Source organism: Schistocerca gregaria, chromosome 1 (genome assembly GCF_023897955.1).
Source record: "Schistocerca gregaria isolate iqSchGreg1 chromosome 1, iqSchGreg1.2, whole genome shotgun sequence".
Classification (NCBI taxonomy): Eukaryota; Metazoa; Arthropoda; class Insecta; order Orthoptera; family Acrididae; genus Schistocerca; species Schistocerca gregaria.
In genome coordinates, this window is record NC_064920.1 from 322425011 (window position 1) to 322446853 (window position 21843).

At 40.7% G+C, this 21843-nt stretch overlaps 1 protein-coding gene across 1 annotated transcript in view; it reads left to right on the forward strand.

Moving 5' to 3' along the window:
• LOC126343816 (negative elongation factor B) overlaps window positions 1–21843 on the forward strand; it is a 121631-nt gene that overhangs the window by 34161 nt on the left and 65627 nt on the right. Inside the window, exons 6-7 of the mRNA XM_050001971.1 lie at window positions 19736–19834; window positions 19920–20066. Of these exons, the coding sequence (XP_049857928.1) occupies window positions 19736–19834; window positions 19920–20066 (246 nt within the window). The remainder of the gene's footprint in view (window positions 1–19735; window positions 19835–19919; window positions 20067–21843) is intronic.

Genomic DNA, 21843 nt, shown 5'->3' on the forward strand with positions numbered 1-21843 from the left:
CTTAACACAGATGTGGCCTTATTTATAACCACCATAAAAAATACAGAAAAGGAAAAAATATACAGATTCTCGTACCCACCAAGTTATTCGAACCTTGCAGGTTCATATTATAACAGCATAACATTTTCTATTTTTCAACATTTTCTATTTTCAAAAAATTAGGTGTGGGTGTCTCATTTTCAACTGAAGATAGGCTTCATAAATTGTCAATTAGTAACATATATATAAATTTAATTTTCTGCGTGAGTCAGGGATTTACAGATTACAGTGTGCTGATTGTAATGCTATTTATGTAATGCACACAGGGAGAAAACTCGAAGTAAGATATCATGAGCACATTGCTCTGGATAGGAGGGATATTGTCAGTAGATCCAACTTTATAGCACATATGATTGATAGGGGCCATGCTCCTCCTGATTTGGCGTCACAGTTTAAATTGCTGCATAGGGGAGTAAAAGGCAGATAGCTTGATCTCCTGCAAGAGATGGAGATTTTCTGCAATTTGAAATCTCGTAATTGCATGTTGCTTAATGAGCAGATAGTTACAAAAAGTGTCCATTGTTGGCGGCACTTTGAGACCTGCCTAGCACATGGCAATAAAACCATCCACAAGGCCAGTATAACGCTCTTGTACAGTGCAACACACTGATTCCTATACAAGTGTAAGCTTGGTGGGCTTTTAGACAAGTGTCTTCTGCAGCAATTTTTTGCTTGAAGTATATGAGGCCTTCTAAAAAGTATCCAACCTTTGGCCAGAAAAAATATTTCAAATACCTGATGGGGTTGGGGCCCTAAGCCCCTTCAAAGTAGGCCCATTGTGCTTGCACGAACTTAGCCCACCAATCCTTCCACTGCTGGAAACACATCTGGAAGTCTTCTTTTGGAATGGTGTTCAGCTCCATCGCTGTATTCCACATTATCTCTTTGCTGCTCTCTAAATGATATGCTTTCAGTGGCATCTTCAGTTTTGGAAACAACCAGAAATCACTGTCTAAAGAGTAGGGGAGGTTGGTGAGCTGCTGTAATTCCATGTTTGGCCAAGAAATTTTGGATCAAGTGGGATGAATGTGCGGGGGCGTTGTCATGATGCAGTTGCCAGTTTTTCGCTGTCCACATGTCTGATCTTTTGCACCGAACAGCATCATGGAGTTGCTGGAGGACATCTTGATAGTACTCCTTTGTCACTGTTTGTCCTTCTGGTGCATATTCATGATGCACAATTCCTCGGACATAAAAGAAGACAGGCAGCATCACCTTGATTATGCTTCGCACCTGCCGCACTTCCTTCGGCTGTAGAGACTTGGGATGCTTCTGTTGCGATGACTGTCTTTTTGTTTCTGGGTCGTACCTGTACACCCATGACTCATCTCCAGTTACCCCGGTGTTCAGAAACCCAGGATCAGTGTTGGTGGTGTCCAGAAGGACCTATGCAACATCAAAACAGAGGTTTTTTTGTTCTTGTGACAACAACTTGGGGAGGAATTTCACAGTCACTCAGTGCATGTTCAAATCATTACACAAAATTGCATGTGCAGAATCTTACTCACTCCAACCTCTTGGACAATCTCCTGCATCGTCAAAAGACGATCTGCCATCGCCAGATTTGGCACCCTCTAAACAACAGCTGCACTCAGAGTAGTTTGGGGCATGCTAGAAAGCTGGTCACTCTCCACTGACATGTGGCCAGTTTTGAATCGGTTGAATCACTTCTTAATTTGTGTTACACCCATAACATCTTCTCCAAACACCTGCTGAATCTTACAAATTGTTTCGCCTTGAGAATCACCAATCTTTTGACAAAATTTGATATAGTATCTTTGCTCAACACGTTCAGTCATCTTGAGAGAATCGGTAATCTGACAAACACGTTGTGAAGCACCTCATTCAGCGACCAACAGGCAGCAACTGACGCACAGGAAGGCGGAGACAAAATTCACGTTTCTGCATAAAGATCTGCTCCTTTACTGTGTACAGTGACGCCGCGCTATTGTCTCTATTTTGCATGGGAAAATCAAAGGTTGGATACTTTGTAGACAGACCTCGTAGAACAGGTATCCTAACAGCAACTGGTGGACATTAGGTTTATTTGTGAGCCCTATTTGCAATGTATATTTGGCATATGCCTGTTTATTCGATGAAGTTACCACTGTTGCCACTTTGTCATTATTGACGCTTAATGTCAGTTACTCACCTGGAAAATAGCAGTGCTGCAGGTCTGGTACATAATCGGTGAGATTATTGTACTTTTTTGAATGTCTTTTTATTACTTTTTGTAAAAGTCTTTTAAGAATTTTATGCTGATAATGTCAATCATTATGTTGGTCAAGTCTTCGAGTATGATAAGAGAGGGGATAACATCCCATTGTTAAGGGGTTAATGTTGTTACGTTTAATCAATGTTTGGTAGTACTATATGTAACTTTAAAAAAGAACCAAATTAATAGCACAGGTCCTAAGTTTCTTAATGATCATACAATTTCACCGTTTGTTGATACGCATACATGAAGACTTCCGGTTGTAGCCTATGGCTGTGTGTGTGTGTGTGTGTGTGTGTGTGTGTGTGTGTGTGTGTGTGTGTGTGTGTACATGCACATGTCACACTCTCCAGAAGTGTTTTGCCCAAAAGCTCAGCAGTTTATACTTTATCATCACTTCTACATGTATGTCCACTGCTCGATGTCTTGTACTTGTTAAATTAAATAGTGATCTATCCCCATAAACATATTACTGAAAACTGCTTTGTAATGTTATACATAAAAAATGAAGATGAACAGTGGGGCAAAGCCCAGTTGTTGTTGTTGTTGTTGTCTTCAGTCCTGAGACTGGTTTGATGCAGCTCTCCATGCTACTCTATCCTGTGCAAGCTGCTTCATCTCCCAGTACCTACTGCAACCTACATCCTTCTGAATCTGCTTAGTGTACTCATCTCTCGGTCTCCCTCTACGATTTTTACCCTCCACGCTGCCCTCCAATGCTAAATTTGTGATCCCTTGGTGCCTCAAAACATGTCCTACCAACCGATCCCTTCTTCTAGTCAAGTTGTGCCACAAACTTCTCTTCTCCCCAATCCTATTCAATACCTCCTCATTAGTTACGTGATCTATCCACCTTATCTTCAGTATTCTTCTGTAGCACCACATTTCGAAAGCTTCTATTCTCTTCTTGTCCAAACTAGTTATCGTCCATGTTTCACTTCCATACATGGCTACACTCCAAACAAATACTTTCAGAAACGACTTCCTGATACATAAATCTATATTCGATGTTAACAAATTTCTCTTCTTCAGAAACGCTTTCCTTGCCATTGCCAGTCTACATTTTATATCCTCTCTACTTCGACCATCATCAGTTATTTTACTTCCTAAATAGCAAAACTCCTTTACTACTTTAAGTGTCTCATTTCCTAATCTAATTCCCTCAGCATCACCCGATTTAATTTGACTACATTCCATTATCCTCGTTTTGCTTTTGTTAATGTTCATCTTATATCCTCCTTTCAAGACACTGTCCATTCCGTTCAACTGCTCTTCCAAGTCCTTTGCCGTCTCTGACAGAATTACAATGTCATCAGCGAACCTCAAAGTTTTTACTTCGTCTCCATGAATTTTAATACCTACTCCAAATTTTTCTTTTGTTTCCTTTACTGCTTGCTCAATATACAGATTGAATAACATCGGGGAGAGGCTACAACCCTGTCTCACTCCTTTCCCAACCACTGCTTCCCTTTCATGCCCCTCGACTCTTATTACTGCCATCTGGTTTCTGTACAAATTATAAATAGCCTTTCGCTCCCTGTATTTTACCCCTGCCACCTTTAGAATTTGAAAAAGAGTATTCCAGTCAACATTGTCAAAAGCTTTCTCTAAGTCTACAAATGCTAGAAACGTAGGTTTGCCTTTTCTTAATCTTTCTTCTAAGATAAGTCGTAAGGTCAGTATTGCCTCACGTGTTCCAACATTTCGACGGAATCCAAACTGATCCTCCCCGAGGTCTGCATCTACCAGTTTTTCCATTCGTCTGTAAAGAATTCGCGTTAGTATTTTGCAGCCGTGGCTTATTAAACTGATAGTTCGGTAATTTTCACATCTGTCAGCACCTGCTTTCTTTGGGATTGGAATTATTATATTCTTCTTGAAGTCTGAGGGTATTTCGCCTGTCTCATACATCTTGCTCACCAGCTGGTAGAGTTTTGTCATGACTGGCTCTCCCAAGGCCGTAAGTAGTTCTAATGGAATGTTGTCTACTCCGGGGGCCTTGTTTCGACTCAGGTCTTTCAGTGCTCTGTCAAACTCTTCACGCAGTATCGTATCTCCCATTTCGTCTTCATCTACATCCTCTTCTATTTCCATAATATTGTCCTCAAGTACATCGCCCTTGTATAAACCTTCTATATACTCCTTCCACCTTTCTGCCTTCCCTTCTTTGCTTAGAACTGGGCTGCCATCTGAGCTCTTGATATTCATACACGTGGTTCTCTTCTCTCCAAAGATCTCTTTAATTTTCCTGTAGGCAGTATCTATCTTACCCCTAGTGAGATAAGCTTCTACATCCTTACATTTGTCCTCTAGCCATCCCTGTTTAGCCATTTTGCACTTCCTGTCGATCTCATTTTTGAGACGTTTGTATTCCTTTTTGCCTGCTTCATTTACTGCATTTTTATATTTTCTCCTTTCATCAATTAAATTCAATATTTCTTCTGTTACCCAAGGATTTCTAGCAGCCCTCGTCTTTGTACCTATTTGATCCTCTGATGCCTTCACTATTTCATCCCTCAAAGTTACCCATTCTTCTTCTACTGCATTTCACTGACTGTTGATATGTGTACACGAAGACGGTTGTAGCCTACTATGGTTCTGTGTGTGTCTGTGTATGTGTGTGTGTGTGTGTGTGTGTGTGTGTGTGTGTGTGTGTGTACATGCACATGTCACACTCTCCAGAAGTGTTTTGCCCAAAAGCTCAGCAGTTTATACTTTATCATCACTTCTACATGTATGTCCACTGCTCGGTGTCTTGTACTTGTTAAATTAAATAGTGATCTATCCCCATAAACATATTACTGAAAACTGCTTTATAATGTTATACATAAAAAATGAAGATGAACAGTGGGGCAAAGCCCAGTCATATAATAAAATAGCACAATGATGTTAGTACTGGCTTTCAAAGGAGCAACATTAGATGGAATGACTTTTAGCACATAAGTACCATAAAGGTTATGGAAATGTATTAGAGAATCTAAGTAGACTTTGCCTTAACAGGTTTCTAGTTCTCTCAACAGTCCAGAACCGACACAAATTTTCTGGATGTCAAAGCTACCTGTACACAGTGTGTATATTCTGCAGAAGGGCAGCACTTTCAGCCACTAGTCATCAATTTAACCATGAAGCCAACTCTCACAGGTAGCTACAAGAAGGTGGTGTTACCAGATACACTATAAAAATAAAAATACATACTTTTTCATATTAGGTGCATTGTGCTGCCACCTACTGCCAGGTACTCCGTATCAGCAACCTCATTAGTCATTAGACATCATGAGAGAGCAGAATGGGGCACTCTGCAGAACTCACAGACTTCGAACATGGTCAGGTAATTGGATGTCACTTGTGTCATACTCTGTACGCGAGATTTCCACACTCATAAACAACCCTAGAGCCAATGTTTCCGATGTGATAGTAAAGTGGAAACAGGAAGGGACCTGCGCAGCACAAAGTGTACAGGCTGACCTCATCTCTTGACTGACAGAGACCGCCGACAGTTGAAGAGGGTCGTAATGTGTAATAGGCAGACATCTATCCAGACCATCACAAAGGAATTCTAAAGTGCGCCGGGATCCACTGCAAGTACTATGACAGTTAGACGGGTGGTGAGAAAACTTGGACTTCATGATTGAGCTGCTGCTCATAAGACAGACATCATGCTGGTAACTGCGAAACAATGCCTCGCTTGGTGTAAAGAGTGTAACCATTGGACAATTGAACAGTGGAAAAATGTTGTGTGGAGTAGCAAATCACAGTACACAATGTGGCGATCCAAAGGCAGGATGTGGGTATGGCGAATCCCAGGTGAATGTCATCTGCCAGTGTGTTAGTGCCAACAGTAAAATTGGAGGTGGTGGTGTTATGGTGTGGTTGTGTTTTTCATGGAGGGGGCTGGCACCCCATGTTGCTTTGCATGGCACTATCACAGCACAGGCCTACATTGATGTTTTAAGCACTTTCTTGCTTCCCATTGTTGAAGAGCAATTTGACAATTGTGACTGCGTCTTTCAACTCGACCTGTTCATAATGCACGGCCTGTGGCACAGTGGTTACACTACAATAACATCCCTGTAGTGGACTGGCCTGCACAGAGTCCTGAACTGATTTCTATCACCTTTCGGATGTTTTGGAATGCTGACTTGTGCCAGGCTTCACCGACCAACATCAATACCGAGTTGTGAGGACACCTCGTGAGTCGTGACTGAGTAACTCATTTAGCACAGCATTTGCTGCAAAAAGCAAAGTCCCAGTCTACATAGAGCTTCCATCTGCCAGAAAGTTTCAGATCAGCAAATACTATACTGTAGAGTAAAATTCATTCCACACAGTAATCCTGTTTCATGAACACTCTTTCTGAAATAAACTGTATAAATATATACTCAAATACTTTTTTGTGTGTGCATATCACAGGTCGTAAATTTCAAATTCTCTAAAACTTAATATTAGCCTCATTTAGATAATATCTTTGTAGCTGTGACTATGTATTATTTTGTTTTAGACTGAAATGTCTTTTATAGAAATGTTGCAACACAATTTTCAACATATTCTGAATAAATATTTTCAAGATGGAGGGAACAGCAGCTGGCTGGAGTGGCCGAGTGGTTCTAGGTGCTACAGTGAGGAGCTGCGCGACCGCTTCGGTCGCAGGTTCGAGTCCTGCCTCGGGCATGGATGTGTGTGATGTCCTTAAGTTAGTTAGGTTTAAGTAGTTCTAAGTTCTAGATGTTAAGTCCCATAGTGGTCAGAGCCATTTGAACCATTTGAGGGAACAGCACACTCAAAAAAGAAAATGACACTCAAGTTTAAAAGTGATTTTTGAAATAAATTATTGCTTCTATTAAGTAGCTAGCCCGAAGGTGGTTTTTTATTTATACTCAACTACTGCAAAAAAATATAATAAGTTGTTCTCAATCTCTGCACCTAACTCTAACACTTTTTTACAGTTTATGCAGGCACTTAAAACACCTTTTGATATACTTTTCCATTTTGTTGAAATGTGACAGTTTGTATCCCTTAAAACAATATTTACAACATACACCTTACCCTTTTAAATTGAATAGGATTCAATCAGGTCCCTTCTTCTTAACCATCTTGCAACTGTTCAATAGCCTAGGGCCTATAACACTGTAAAAAACACAAAGACAAGGTTATGCTTCTCACTCAAACACATACTCGAATGACTGTTGGACAGTCAGACCAGTGTTGCCAATTTCAGTCAGCTAAACAACCCAGTACGTTGTGCTCAACAGCGAGTGTTCATTTCCAAGACAGTGGTATCGTCAGGAGTGCTATAGGTAAGAGTGACAGGACTGCTGTTCTCTCTAAATACACTCCTGGAAATGGAAAAAAGAACACATTGACACCGGTGTGTCAGACCCACCATACTTGCTCTGGACACTGCGAGAGGGCTGTACAAGCAATGATCACACGCACGGCACAGCGGACACACCAGGAACCGCGGTGTTGGCCGTCAGTGTCAGCCGGTTTGCCGTGGCATACGGAGCTCCATCGCAGTCCTTAACACTGGTAGCATGCCTCGACAGCGTGGACGTGAACCGTATGAGTAGTTGACGGACTTTGAGCGAGGGCGTATAGTGGGCAGGCGGGAGGCCGGGTGGACGTACCGCTGAATTGCTCAACACATGGGGCGTGAGGTCTCCACATTACATCAATGCTGTCGCCAGTGGTCGGCGGAAGGTGCACGTGCCCGTCGACCTGGGACCAGACCGCAGCGACGCACAGATGCACGCCAAGACCGTAGGATCCTACGCAGTGCCGTAGGGGACCGCACCGCCACTTCCCAGCAAATTAGGGACACTGTTGCTCCTGGGGTGTCGGCGAGGACCATTCGCAACCGTCTCCATGAAGCTGGGCTACGGTCCCGCACACCGTTAGGCCGTCTTCCGCTCACGCCCCAACATCGTGCAGCCCGCCTCCAGTGGTGTCGCGACAGGCGTGAATGGAGGAACGAATGGAGACGTGTCGTCTTCAGCGATGAGAGTCATTTCTGCCTTGGTGCCAATGATGGTCGTATGCGTGTTTGGCGCCGTGCAGGTGAGCGCCACAATCAGGACTGCATACGACCGAGGCACACAGGGCCAACACCCGGCATCATGGTGTGGGGAGCGATCTCCTACACTGGCCGTACACCTCTAGTGATCGTCGAGGGGACACTGAATAGTGCACGGTACATCCAAACCGTCATCAAACCCATCGTTCTACCATTCCTAGACCGGCAAGGGAACTTGCTGTTCCAACAGGACAATGCACGTCCGCATGTATCCCATGCCACCCAACGTGCTCTAGAAGGTGTAAGTCAACTACCCTGGCCAGCAAGATCTCCGGATCTGTCCCCCATTGAGCATATTTGGGACTGGATGAAGCGTCGTCTCACGCGGTCTGCACGTGCAGCACGAACGCTGGTCCAACTGAGGCGCCAGGTGGAAATGGCATGGCAAGCCGTTCCACAGGACTACATCCAGCATCTCTACGATCGTCTCCATGGGAGAATAGCAGCCTGCATTGCTGCGAAAGGTGGACATACACTGTACTAGTGCCGACAATGTGCATGCTCTGTTGCCTGTGTCTATGTGCCTGTGGTTCTGTCAGAGTGATCATGTGATGTATCTGACCCCAGGAATGTGTCAATAAAGTTTCCCCTTCCTGGGACAATGAATTCACGGTGTTCTTATTTCAATTTTCAGGAGTGTATAAATGGTTTGGCAGACAGGGTGGGCAGCAATCTGCAATGATGCTGTGGTGTACTGAAAGATGTCGAAATTGAGTGACTGTAGGGAGGTACAAGATAACTTACATAAAATTGCTAGTTGTTAGACAAAATTTCCAGTTGATGTGATGAACGGCAGTTAGCTCTAAATGTGGAAAGGTTTAAGTTTACACAGATGAGTAGGAAGAACAAACCTGTGATGTTCATTTAGAGTATTAGTACTAATGTCCTGCTTGATATACTCAAGTCATTTAAATATCTTGACATAACGTTGCAAATTGATACTAAATGCAATGCATATTTGAGAACTAGTAGGGAAGGCGAATGGTTGACTTTGGCTTATTGGGAGAATTTTAGGAAACAGTGGTTCACCTGTAAAGGAGATCACGTTAGGATGCTGATGCCAACTACTCTTGAGTACTGCTCGAATGTTTGGGATCTGTACCAGGTCAGACTGAAGGAAGACTTCGAAGCAAGTCAGAGGCAGGCTGCTAGATTTATTAGTGGCAGGTTCAAATGACACAAAAGTCATACGCACATTTTTCAGAAACTCAAATGAGAATCCCTGTAGGGAAGGAAATGTTCTTTTCGAGAAACACTGTTGAGGAAATTCAGAGAACTGGCATTTGAAGCTGACTCCCAAATGATTCTAGTGCTGACAACATAGTGTACAAAATGACCACAGAAATAAGATTTGAGAAATTAGTGTTCATATGGAGGTGCATAGACAGTTGTTTTTTCCTCACTCTATTTACAAGTGGAATAGGAAAGGAAATGACTAGTAGTGGTACAGGGTACTCCCTGCCACGCACCTTACGGTGGCTTGCAGACTATTATGTACATGTAGATGTAGGTACTCTTCAGTCTCTCTCTCTCTCTCTTGCTTTCTTTCTCGCACATCGCTGTGTAGTGATAAGCCGGTATGTAAAAACACCTAGTCCTTAGGACAGCGATCTGTGAAATCTCTGTATATTATTGATAACAGAAGACAATGTTGAACTGTTTTCAGTAAAAAAAGAAAGTTTTTTTGTGCCATTTGGGACAGACTAGTTTATCTACTTTCATATGACTGCACTGCTGTGAAGATAAAATGAGAACACTAACATAAAAAAATAACAACAAGACACTGGAATTGTTCAATTCCAATACTAGTCGATTCCTAGAGAATCCATGATTCTTGGAATTGTGGAATCAAAATCGGCACATGACACATTCTTAACTAAAATCACTATGGGTAAACTTTTTTACTCTAATTCTGGTTGTTGTAAGTAAGTATTAGTGCTGTTGCTATTATTGTAGATAGGTAGTAGACAACATTTTGAGTGAGTGGCTGGTAATTGTGGGTAATTCGTGGAATTCTGTGGGTTGTTTAGCCGACTGGATTGGCAACACTGGTCTGACTGTCCAACAGTCATTCGAGTATGTGTTTGAGTGAGAAGCATAACCTTGTCTTTGTGTTTTTTACAGTGTTATAGGCCCTAGGCTATTGAACAGTTGCAAGATGGTTAAGAAGAAGGGACCTGATTGAATCCTATTCAATTTAAAAGGGTAAGGTGTATCTTGTAAATATTGTTTTAAGGAATACAAACTGTCACATTTCAACAAAATGGAAAAGTATATCAAAAGGTGTTTTAAGTGCCTGCATAAACTGAAAAAAAGTGTTAGAATTAGGTGCAGAGATTGAGAGCAACTTTTTAATTTTTTGCAGTAGTATAGTATAAATAAAAATACCACCTTTGGGCTAGCTACAGTAGAGTGTCGATTATCTGAAGTAATTGGGGGACATGGGTGTTTGGAAAACTGGTTTGTTTGGATAATCGAACTGTACATGTTTATTTGCCAAAAAGAAGTACTGTACAGTAAATTTATTCATAAAAACAGGCATTTCTTTTGGTATTACAAAGTAACATAGAAAGGCAACTTCAGTAGGAATATATAGTATGTGGCACAGAGTATTAAACAAAAATATATACGTATTACATACACATTTTGCATGAACAATACACACACTATACAAAATTAACGTTTAAGAAGTCCTTTATTTTGGTATGTCTAAGCAAGCCTACATGCTTACGAGCAGCTAGGTCACGTACTTTTTCATTACAGATATCTGAAACTGGTCACTTCCATCTTGGGCTTCAAACCATCGCAAGGCAGTATCTAAACAAGTGAACGCCTCAGAAGCTATTGGTATACTTTCATCTTCACTTTCTGGAGCACTGACTGATGAGGTGCTGGCAGCGTCATCTTTATCAGTGACAACGTTTACAATCTTGCTGTCCTGCATGATTTGGTGTCCTGGATCTGCATCATCGATATTCATCCATTCATTAATGTCTTCTTCATCGCATTTGCGGCAATCTATTTCTTTTAGCATACCGAGAATTTTGGACGTATCATTCTGCTTGTCGTTTTCAATCATGTTGTTGTTGTTGTGGTGGTTGTGGTCTTCAGTCCTGAGATTGGTTTGATGCAGCTCTCCATGCTACTCTATCCTGTGCAAGCTTCTTCATCTCCCAGTACCTGCTGCAACCTACATCCTTCTGAATCTGTTTAGTGTATTCATCTCTTGGTCTCCCTCTACGATTTTACGTTCCACGCTACCCTCCAATACTAAATTGGTGATCCCTCGATGTCTCAGAACATGTCCTACCAACTGATCCCTTCTTCTAGTCAAGTTGCGCCACAAGCTCCTTTTCTACCCAATTCTGTTCAATACCTCCTCATTAGTTATGTGATCTACCCATCTAATCTTCAGAATTCTTCTGTAGCACCACATTTCAGAAGCTTCTATTCTCTTCTTGTCTAATATATTTATCGTCCACATTTCACTTCCATACATGGCTACACTCCATACAAATACTTTCAGAAACGACTTCCTGACATTTAAATCTATACTCGATGTTAACAAATTTTTCTCCTTCAAAAACGCCTTCCTTGCCATTGCCAGTCTACATTTTATATCTTCTCTACTTCGACCATCATCAGTTATTTTGCTCCCCAAATCGCAAAACTCCTTTACTACTTTTAGTGTCTCATTTCCTAATCTAATTCCCTCAGCATCACCCAACTTAATTTGACTACATTTCATTATCCTCGTTTTCCTTTTGTTGATGTTCATCTTATACCCTCCTTTCAAGACACTGTCCATTCCGTTCAGCTGCTCTTCCAAGTCCTTTGCTGTCTCTGACACAATTACAATGTCATCGGCGAACCTCAAAGTTTTTATTTCTTCTCCATGGATTTTAATACCTACTACGAATTTTTCTTTTGTTTCCTTTACTGCTTGCTCAATATACAGATTGAATATCATTGGGGATAGGCTACAACCCGGTCTCACTCCCTTCCCAACCACTGCTTCCTTTTCATGTCCCTCAACTCTTGTAACTGCCATCTGCTTTCTGTACAAATTGTAAATAGCCTTTCGCTCCCTGTATTTTACCCCCGCCACCTTCAGAATTTGAAAGAGAGTATTCCAATCAACATTGTCAAAAGCTTTCTCTAAGTTAACAAATGCTAGAAACATAGGTTTGCCTTTCCTTCATCTATTTTCTAAGATAAGTCATAGGGTCAGTATTGCCACACGTGTTCCAACATTTCTACGGAATCCAAACTGATCTTCTCCGAGGTCAGCTTCTATCAGTTTTTCCATTCGTCTGCAAAGAATTCACGTTAGTATTTTGCGGCTGTGACTTATTAAACTGATAGTTCGGTAATTTTCACATCTGTCAACACCTGCTTTCTTTGGGACTGGAATTATTATATTTTTCTTGAAATCTGAGGGTATTTCGCCTGTCTCATACATCTTGCTCACCAGATGGTAGAGTTTTGTCAGGACTGTCTCTCCCAAGGCTGTCAGTAGTTCTAATGGAATGTTGTCTACTCTCGAGGCCTTGTTTCGACTCTGTTCTTTCAGTGCTCTGTCAAACTCTTCACGCAGTATCATATCTCCCATTTCATCTTCATCTACATCCTCTTCCACTTCCATAATATTGTCCTCAAGTACATCGCCCTTGTATAGACCCTCTATATACTCCTTCCACCTTCCTGCTTTCCCTTCTTTGCTTACAACTGGGTTTCCATTAAAGCTCTTGATATTCATGCAAGTGGTTCTCCTTTCTCCAAAGGTCCCTTTAATTTTCCTGTAGGCAGTGTCTATCTTACCCCTAGTGAGATAAGCCTCTACATCCTTACATTTGTACTCTAGCCATCCCTGCTTAGCCATTTTGCACTTCCTGTCGATCTCATTTTTGAGACGTTTGTATTCCTTTTTGCCTGCTTCATTTACTGCATTTTTATATTTTCTTCTTTCATCAATTAAATTCAGTATTTCTTCTTTTACCCAAGGGTTTCTACTAGCCCTCGTCTTTTTACCTATTTGATCCTCTGATGCCTTCACTATTTCATCCCTCAAAGTTACCCATTCTTCTTCTACTGCATTTCTTCCCCCATTCCAGTCAATTGCTCCCTTATGCTCTCCCTGAAACTCTGTACAACCTCTGGTTCTTTCAGTTTATCCATGTCCGATTGTCTTAAATTCCCACCTTTTTGCAGTTTCCTCAGTTTTAGTCTACAGCTCATAACCAATAGATTATGGTCAGAGTCCCCATCTGCCCCTGGAAATGTCTTACAATTTAAAACCTGGTTCCTAAATCTCTGTCTTACCATTATATAATCTATCTGATATCTTTTAGTATCTCCAGGGTTCTTCCATGTAAACAACCTTCTTTCATGATTCTTGAACCAAGTGTTAGCTATGATTAAGTTATGCTCTGCGTAAAATTCTACCAGGTGGCTTCCTCTTTCATTTCTTAAGCCCAATCCATATTCACCTACTATGTTTCCTTCTGTCCCTTTCCCTACTCTTGAACTCCAGTCCCCCATGACTATTAAATTTTCGTCTCCCTTCACTGCCTGAATAATTTATTTTATCTCATCAAACATTTCATCAATTTCTTTGTCATCTGCAGAGCTAGTTGGCATATAAACTTGTACTACTGTAGTAGGCATGGGCTTCGTGTCTATCTTAGCCACAATAATGCGTTCACTATGCTGTTTGTAGTAGCTTACCTGTACTCCTAATTTTTTTATTCATTATTAAACCTACTCCTGCATTAGCCCTATGATTTTGTATTTATAACCCTTATTCACCTGACCAAAAGTCTTGTTCCTCCTGCCACTGAACTTCACTAATCTCCACTATATCTAACTTTAACCTATCCATTTCCCTTTTTAATTTTTGTAACCTACCTGCCCGATTAAGGGATCTGATATTCCACACTCCGATTGTTAAAACACCAGCTTTCTTTCTTCTGATAACGACGTCGTCCTGATTAGTCCCCGCCCTGAGATCCAAATGTGGGACTATTTTACCTCTGGAATATTTTACTCAAGAGGACGCCATCATCATTTAATCATACAGCAAAGCTGCATGCCCTCGGGAAAAATTACGGCTGTAGTTTCCCCTTGCTTTCAGCTGTTCGCAGTACCAGAACAGCAAGGCCATTTTGGTTAGTGTTACATGGCCAGATCAGTCAGTCATCCAGACTGTTGCCCCTGCAACTACTGAAAAGGCTGCTGCCCCTCTTCAGGAACCGCACTTTTGTATGGCCTCTCTACCCCTCCATTGTGGTTGCACCTACGGTACGGCTATCTGTATCATTGAGGCATGCAAGCCCCCCCACCAACAGCAAGGTCCATGGTTCATGGGGGGGCATTTTCAATCATACCTTGTGAATTTTCTTCTGTGTCCAAAATTTTATTCCAGGCTTTCTTCAAATTCTCTTCCTTTACACTATTCCATGCTGTGCTGATCATGTAGGACGCGTCTTTCAAGTCAATATTCTTATGATTTCTTAAGAGACTTTCTTCTCCATCCTCTTCTCTTTCTAACAATAACTTACGCAACAATTCTTTTCTGTAATATCATTTGAAGGTCTCAATAACGCCTTGATCCATGGGCTGTAATAAGGAGGTTACGTTATGTGGAAGAAATATTACCTTTATGAACTCGTCTTTTTCGTTTAAAATATCACATGACGGATGAGTTGGTGCATTGTCAAGGAGAAGTAGTGTTTTCTCCCTCTTCCCATTCTTTAGCTGATGAGCTTTTACAGAGGGTACGAAAATGTCCAGAAACCACTTCATAAAAATCGTACTATCTGCCCAGGCACTCTTTTGTGAGGTGTACACAACAGGCAAGGCTGACATATTAACGTGCTTGAAACAACGCAGTTTTTTACTTTTACCAATGACGAACATAGGCAGTCGGTGACTTTCAGTAGCATTAGTACAAGCCAAAGCTGTAATATGGTCCTTGCTTGTTTTAGGACCAGGTGCTGCTAATTCATGAAGTGAAACAAGAGTTTTTCTTGGTAAAGCTTTCCAGTTAAGTCCAGTTTCATGAGCATTGTGAACGTTTTTGGGAGCATAATCTTCTTCCCTTAATATGTCTCTTAGTTTGACTTTGAAAGAATCAGCTGCTGAAGAATCAGCCGACAGTTTTTCTCTCTGTATTGTAAGCTCTCGAATGCCGTGTCTTGACTTGAAGCGTTTTAACCAGCCTGCGCTTGCTTTAAAGTTGGAAGGCCCTTCAAATTTTTTCATTGAACTGCGTTGCCTTCTCACACAGAATGGGACCTGAGATAGGTTCTCCTTCCTATCTCTTTTGTGTAAACCACTTGTAAACAGCATCATCTAGATCTGTGTTAGTGGCGAGCTTCATAGTTTTACGGCTTGTTGATCCATCAGTAGAATCAAGAATAGCTATAAAATTTGCAATGTTCGTCTTTTGTTTCTTTATATCCGTAATTGTTGACTTCCCCACCTTGAACTCATTGGATAAAGAGGTTGCAGATTCACCTTCTTTTAATAATCTCATACTTGTCTCTCATAGAAAGGACAACACATATACGTTTAAGCATTTTGTATTATCAAGTTCACTTCTTCATGCAGCAGCACACAAGTGGTCGTAACAGAGAACAGAAGGTGACTGCACCATGAGAAGCTCTTCTTGGGGGCACGCAATCCTTCAAAGTGCACGGAGCGGCGCGTCTTTACTCTAAGCTGGCGCAGCTGCTGTTGTGAACAGCTTTGATACTGCCGCTACTTTTACTGCCAGTGCCAAGCCGACAGAAGTGTGCTGATTGTTGAAACACAGTGACTGGCGGCTTGGCCGGTTAGCAGCGCCTTGTGAAGACCCCATTAGAAGCAATGTTCCCCCAGTGGTGGCCCAGTGCAACGACTACTGTGGGAAACTTGGTTTGGGAGTGAGGGGGATGATGGACGGTAGGGTGGGAGAGTAACAGGTGCGTGCAAGTACACAGTTTGGTTAAGCAGTCATTCGGTTGACCGATGTTTGGATAATCGACGCTCTACTGTACTTAATATAAGCAATAATTTATTTCAAAAATCACTTGTAAACTTGAGTGTCATTTTCTTTTTTGTGTGTGCTGTTCCCTCCAACTTGGAAATATTTATTCAAAATATGTTGAAAATTGTGTTGCAACATTTCTATAAAAGACATTTCAGTCTAAAAAAAAATAATACAGAGTCAAGGCTACAAAGATATTATCTAAATTTGGCTAATATTATATTTTAGAGAATTTGAAATTTACGACCTGTGATATGCACACACAAAAAAGTACTTGAGTATATATTTGTACAGTTTATTTCAGAAAGACAGGTTATTACAAGAGTGTTCATGAAACAGGATTACTGTGTGGAATGAATTTTACTCTACAGTATAGTATTTGCTGATCTGAAACTTCCTGGCAGATGGAAGCTGCATGTCAGACTGGGACTTTGCTTTTTGCAGCAAATGCTGTGCTAAATGAGCTACTCAGTCATGACTCACGACCTGTCCTCCACAACTCAACTTCTGCCAGTGCACCTCGTACCTTCCAAACTCCTCAGATGTACTTCTGCGAAACTTGCAGGACTGACACTTGTGGAAGAAAGGATATTTCTTGTGGCTTAGCCACAACTTGAGGGATTGTTTCCAGAATTAATTTTGATCTGCAACAGAATGTGCACTGATTTGAAACTTCCTGGCAGATTAGAACTATGTGCAAGAGAGGAACTTGAACATGTGACCTTTTCAGTTTATGTGCAAGTGCTCTGCCAACTGAGCTACTTCAACGTAACTCTCAACCCATCCTCAAAGCTCTACTTCTGCCAATCACTCAATAGAATGTTGCTTCTTTATAAGCCAATGCTAGCATTATTGTGCTGCTTGATTAGATGGCTGGACTTTGCCACATTATTCATCTTCATTTTTTATGTATAATAATATAAAGAAGTTTTCAGTAATATGTTCATGGAGATAGATCACTACTTAACAAGTAGAGAAGTAACTTTCTGCAATGGGTATCTCATCATTATTAAAACTGCACTACTTTTATGCACTGATACATCTTATTGCTATCATGTACTATGTCGTGCAAGAAATTATGTTTCATAGAATTAAAACTAATAATGAAAAATTGTGATCATATTTATGTGTGTTGACTATGGTGCAGTTGATGTATTAAACTATTGTTTACTTGTTTGCTTTCTTTCTGTGTTTTAGAAAAATTTTTCATTGACTTCTTTGTCCGTCAATTGTATTTTTTCACTCTTCTTGGTAGTCAGTTAATAATTGTGTCTGATTCTATAACATTACCCAACAGGGAAACATCACCATAGTGGGACCCATTGGGGCAATGACTATGAGAAAGGTGACCACGTTAAGTGAGGAAAATATACACTATGTGAACAAAACTATTTGGAAACCTGGCTGAAAATGACTTGCAAGTTTGTGACACCCTCCATCGGTAATGCTGGAATTCAGTATGGTGTAGGCCCACCCTTAGCCTTGATGACAGCTTCCACTCTTGCAAGTATACCTTCAATCAAGTGCTGGAAAGTTTCTTGGTGAGTGGCAGCCCATTCTTCATGGAGTGCTGCACTAAGGAGAGGTATCGATGTTGGTCGGTGAGGCCTGGCGTGAAGTCAGCATTCCAAAACGTCCAAAAGGTTTTCTATAGGATTCAGGTCAAGACTGTGCAGGCCAGTCCATTACAGGGATGTTATTGTCATGTAACCACTCCACCACAGAACAAATTATGAACAGGTGCTCGATTGAGTTGAAAGATGCAATCGCCATCCCCAAATTGCTCTTCAACAGTGGGAAGCAAGAAAGTGCTTAAAACATCAGTGTAGGTCTGTGTTGTGTTAGTGCCACGCAAAATGACATGAAAAATACAAACACATCATAACACCGCCACCTCCAATTTTACTGTTGGCACTACACACGCTGGCAGGTGACGTTCACCTGGGATTCACCATACCCACATCCTGCCCTTGGATCGCCACATTGTGTACCATGGTTCACCACTCCACACAACATTTTTCCACTGTTCAATTGTCCAATGGTTACACTCTATACACCAAGCGAGGCCTTGTTTGGCAGTTACGAGCATGATGTGTGTCTTATGAGCAGCAGCTCAATCATGAAGTCCAAGTTTTCTCACCACCCGTCTAACTGTCATAGTACTTGCAGTGGATCCCGGCGCACTTTAGAATTCCTTTGTGATGGTCTGGATAGATGTCTGCCTATTACACATTACGACCCTCTTCAACTGTCGGCGGTCTCTGTCAGTCAAGAGATGAGGTCAGCCTGTACACTTTGTGCTGCGCAGGTCCCTTCCTGTTTCCACTTTACTATCACATCGGAAACATTGGCTCTAGGGTTGTTTATGAGTGTGGAAATCTCGCGTACAGAGTATGACACAAGTGACATCCAATTACCTGACCATGTTCGAAGTCTGTGAGTTCTGCAGAGTGCCCCATTCTGCTCTCTCATGATGTCTAATGACTAATGAGGTTGCTGATACGGAGTACCTGGCAGTAGGTGGCAGCACAATGCACCTAATATGAAAAAGTATGTATTTTTATTTTTATAGTGTATCTGGTAACACCACCTTCTTGTAGCTACCTGTGAGAGTTGGCTTCATGGTTAAATTGATGACTAGTGGCTGAAAGTGCTGCCCTTCTGCAGAATATACACACTGTGTACAGGTAGCTTTGACATCCAGAAAATTTGTGTCGGTTCTGGACTGTTGAGAGAACTAGAAACCTGTTAAGGCAAAGTCTACTTAGATTCTCTAATACATTTCCATAACCTTTATGGTACTTATGTGCTAAAAGTCATTCCATCTAATGTTGCTCCTTTGAAAGCCAGTACTAACATCATTGTGCTATTTTATTATATGACTGGGCTTTGCCCCACTGTTCATCTTCATTTTTTATGTATAACATTATAAAGCAGTTTTCAGTAATATGTTTATGGGGATAGATCACTATTTAATTTAACAAGTACAAGACACCGAGCAGTGGACATTCATGTAGAAGTGATGATAAAGTATAAACTGCTGAGCTTTTGGGCAAAACACTTCTGGAGAGTGTGACATGTGCATGTACACACACACACACACACACACACACACACACACACACACACACACACACACACACACATACACAGACACACACAGAACCATAGTAGGCTACAACCGTCTTCGTGTACACATATCAACAGTCAGTGAAATTGCATGATCATTAAGAATCTTAGGACCTGTGCTATTAATTTGATTCTTTTTTAAAGTTACATATAGTACTATTTTTCAAGACCAGTAACCTGTGTATGTGTTGGGAGTGGGGCTGTTTCCTATGTACTAAAAAAGTACCATAATCTTTGTGTTTCTTTTTTCCAGGATATAATATCAGTTGATCCTTGCCATAAATTCACTTGGTGCCTTGATGCATGCATACGAGAGAAAAATGTTGATATAAAGCGTTCAAGGGAGCTTCAGGTAGGATTCAGTTTCTTTTTGTTACTGTTATTTCTTAGTAGTGCTTAATTTGAATTATGTAATGCATTGATCTTCTCTTTTTCAGGGATTTCTAGACAGCATCAAGAGGGGTCAGGAGCAGGTACTTGGTGACCTCTCAATGACATTATGTGATCCATATGCTATTAACTTTCTGGCAACCTCGGCAACAAAAATACTACAACACTTAATCAATATAGAGGGCTTGCCAAGGGTATGTTCAGTCAGCTGGTTAGCATGCCTTCCTTAATGATAAAGTAGTCTGTTGTTAAGTTGTGTATGAAAACAAAAGTGTAATAACATCTTTCTTTTAATTCTTTGAGACCCAAGAAAGTGTTTTTTTTTTTTTTTTAAGTTTTTCGCAGGGTACCCTTTATTATCATAGTAAGCAATGAATACAAGAAGAAATTAGAGAAAGTTGTTTGAAGTAGGTGGTTAGGTGGTTTCACGTTAAAGTATAATTTTTTTACAGAATAATCTTTATTAACCCAGTAAGTAACAAATACGAGAAGAAATTGGTAAAAAGTAAACAGTTTTTTTTTTTTTTTTGTGGAGGAACCACTGGGACATTCAGTTTTCAATCACCCTTTGTCAGCTAATGTGGTATGTTTGAAAACAAATTCACATTTTTCCTAGACTCAATCCCACATCTCGAAACTTCTATGAACTCGTAACACCTAAAATACATTATAGTCATAAATAATAAGCAAAAGTGTGCCTAAAATTTAATAAATATTGTATCAAAACTGTGTACTGCTCCAGTGGTGTCATTTTGAAACCACACATAAATGCAGTGTTACAAAATCAAATTTATGTTACAGTAACTATCAGTAATCTCTTGAATATGGCCACAATAAAATAAAATTAAAATAAAAAAAACTGCATTTCTGGTGGTTTCTTGTTAAAGGTATGGGTACTTCAAAACAAAATTAATAAAGTGGTGGTTTCAGATAGAATTCACTGGTACTCAAAGAGTTAAAGCTTCCTTTGACATTTACTTTTTATTGAGACATTGGATGAATGATTATATTCTAAGAATACTCTTTAAATAATGAACTTTAGATTTGAAAATAACCCTTCATATTTTTATTTAGAACTTCCCATCATAGTCTGTTGAGCATATTTGTGATGCTGTTGATTTGAGAGCATGAATTATCATGAATTACAAAGGCAGTTTTATAACCTTTTCCAGTTTTTTCAGTCATTCCAGTCCATGTTGTGCTACACCTGATAAAATACAAGATACACTCTTTATTACTCTGTAAGGATGGAAACATAACAGCTACTTAACAGTTCACAAAACCAGTCCACATTACATAATCATAAAGTTGTAGACGCACACACCAAAAGAAGAATACAGACAGTTTGTGCCATACAAGTCCATCAGCATCCATGTATTTTTAATCCAAAGAGTTGTCAAAATGAGATCCAATAACTAGCATGGTCGCATATGCACAGTGTTAGCAAGGTAGACACTAGAGCACAGCATGATACAGTATGAGAGCATTTGGCATAGTTCCCAGTTTTACTTCCTGCTTGATATCATAGAGCAGGCCAGTGGGATTGCTCGTGTGTGTCTTTTATTGGTCACAGGTGAAATGTTTGGCAATGTACAATACAGACTATCAATCTTGCTGACTGAGGATACACATGTATTATATAATCACAGACAGAAGCATTATTCTTGGGATAGGGCACACAGGTGTCTTGTAAGCCACTTTTCTATCAAGAAGCTATAACCCCATGGAATGCTCTCAGTGTAGGGGTACTTGCATGATATAAATGACTACAGATTTATCAGTAATGTTATGTGATTACTAAGTACAATACAGTGCATTATGTTGTTGTTGGAATGATAGACAATTCTGACAAGAGAGCACTGAAGTACAAATGGATGCATTACCAATAGCAAATCTTTGTGGTGCGGTATCCCGCATCGTCCCCTATGCTCCTCGGAGTATGGGACCTCATCATCAGTCTTTGAGTGGTGT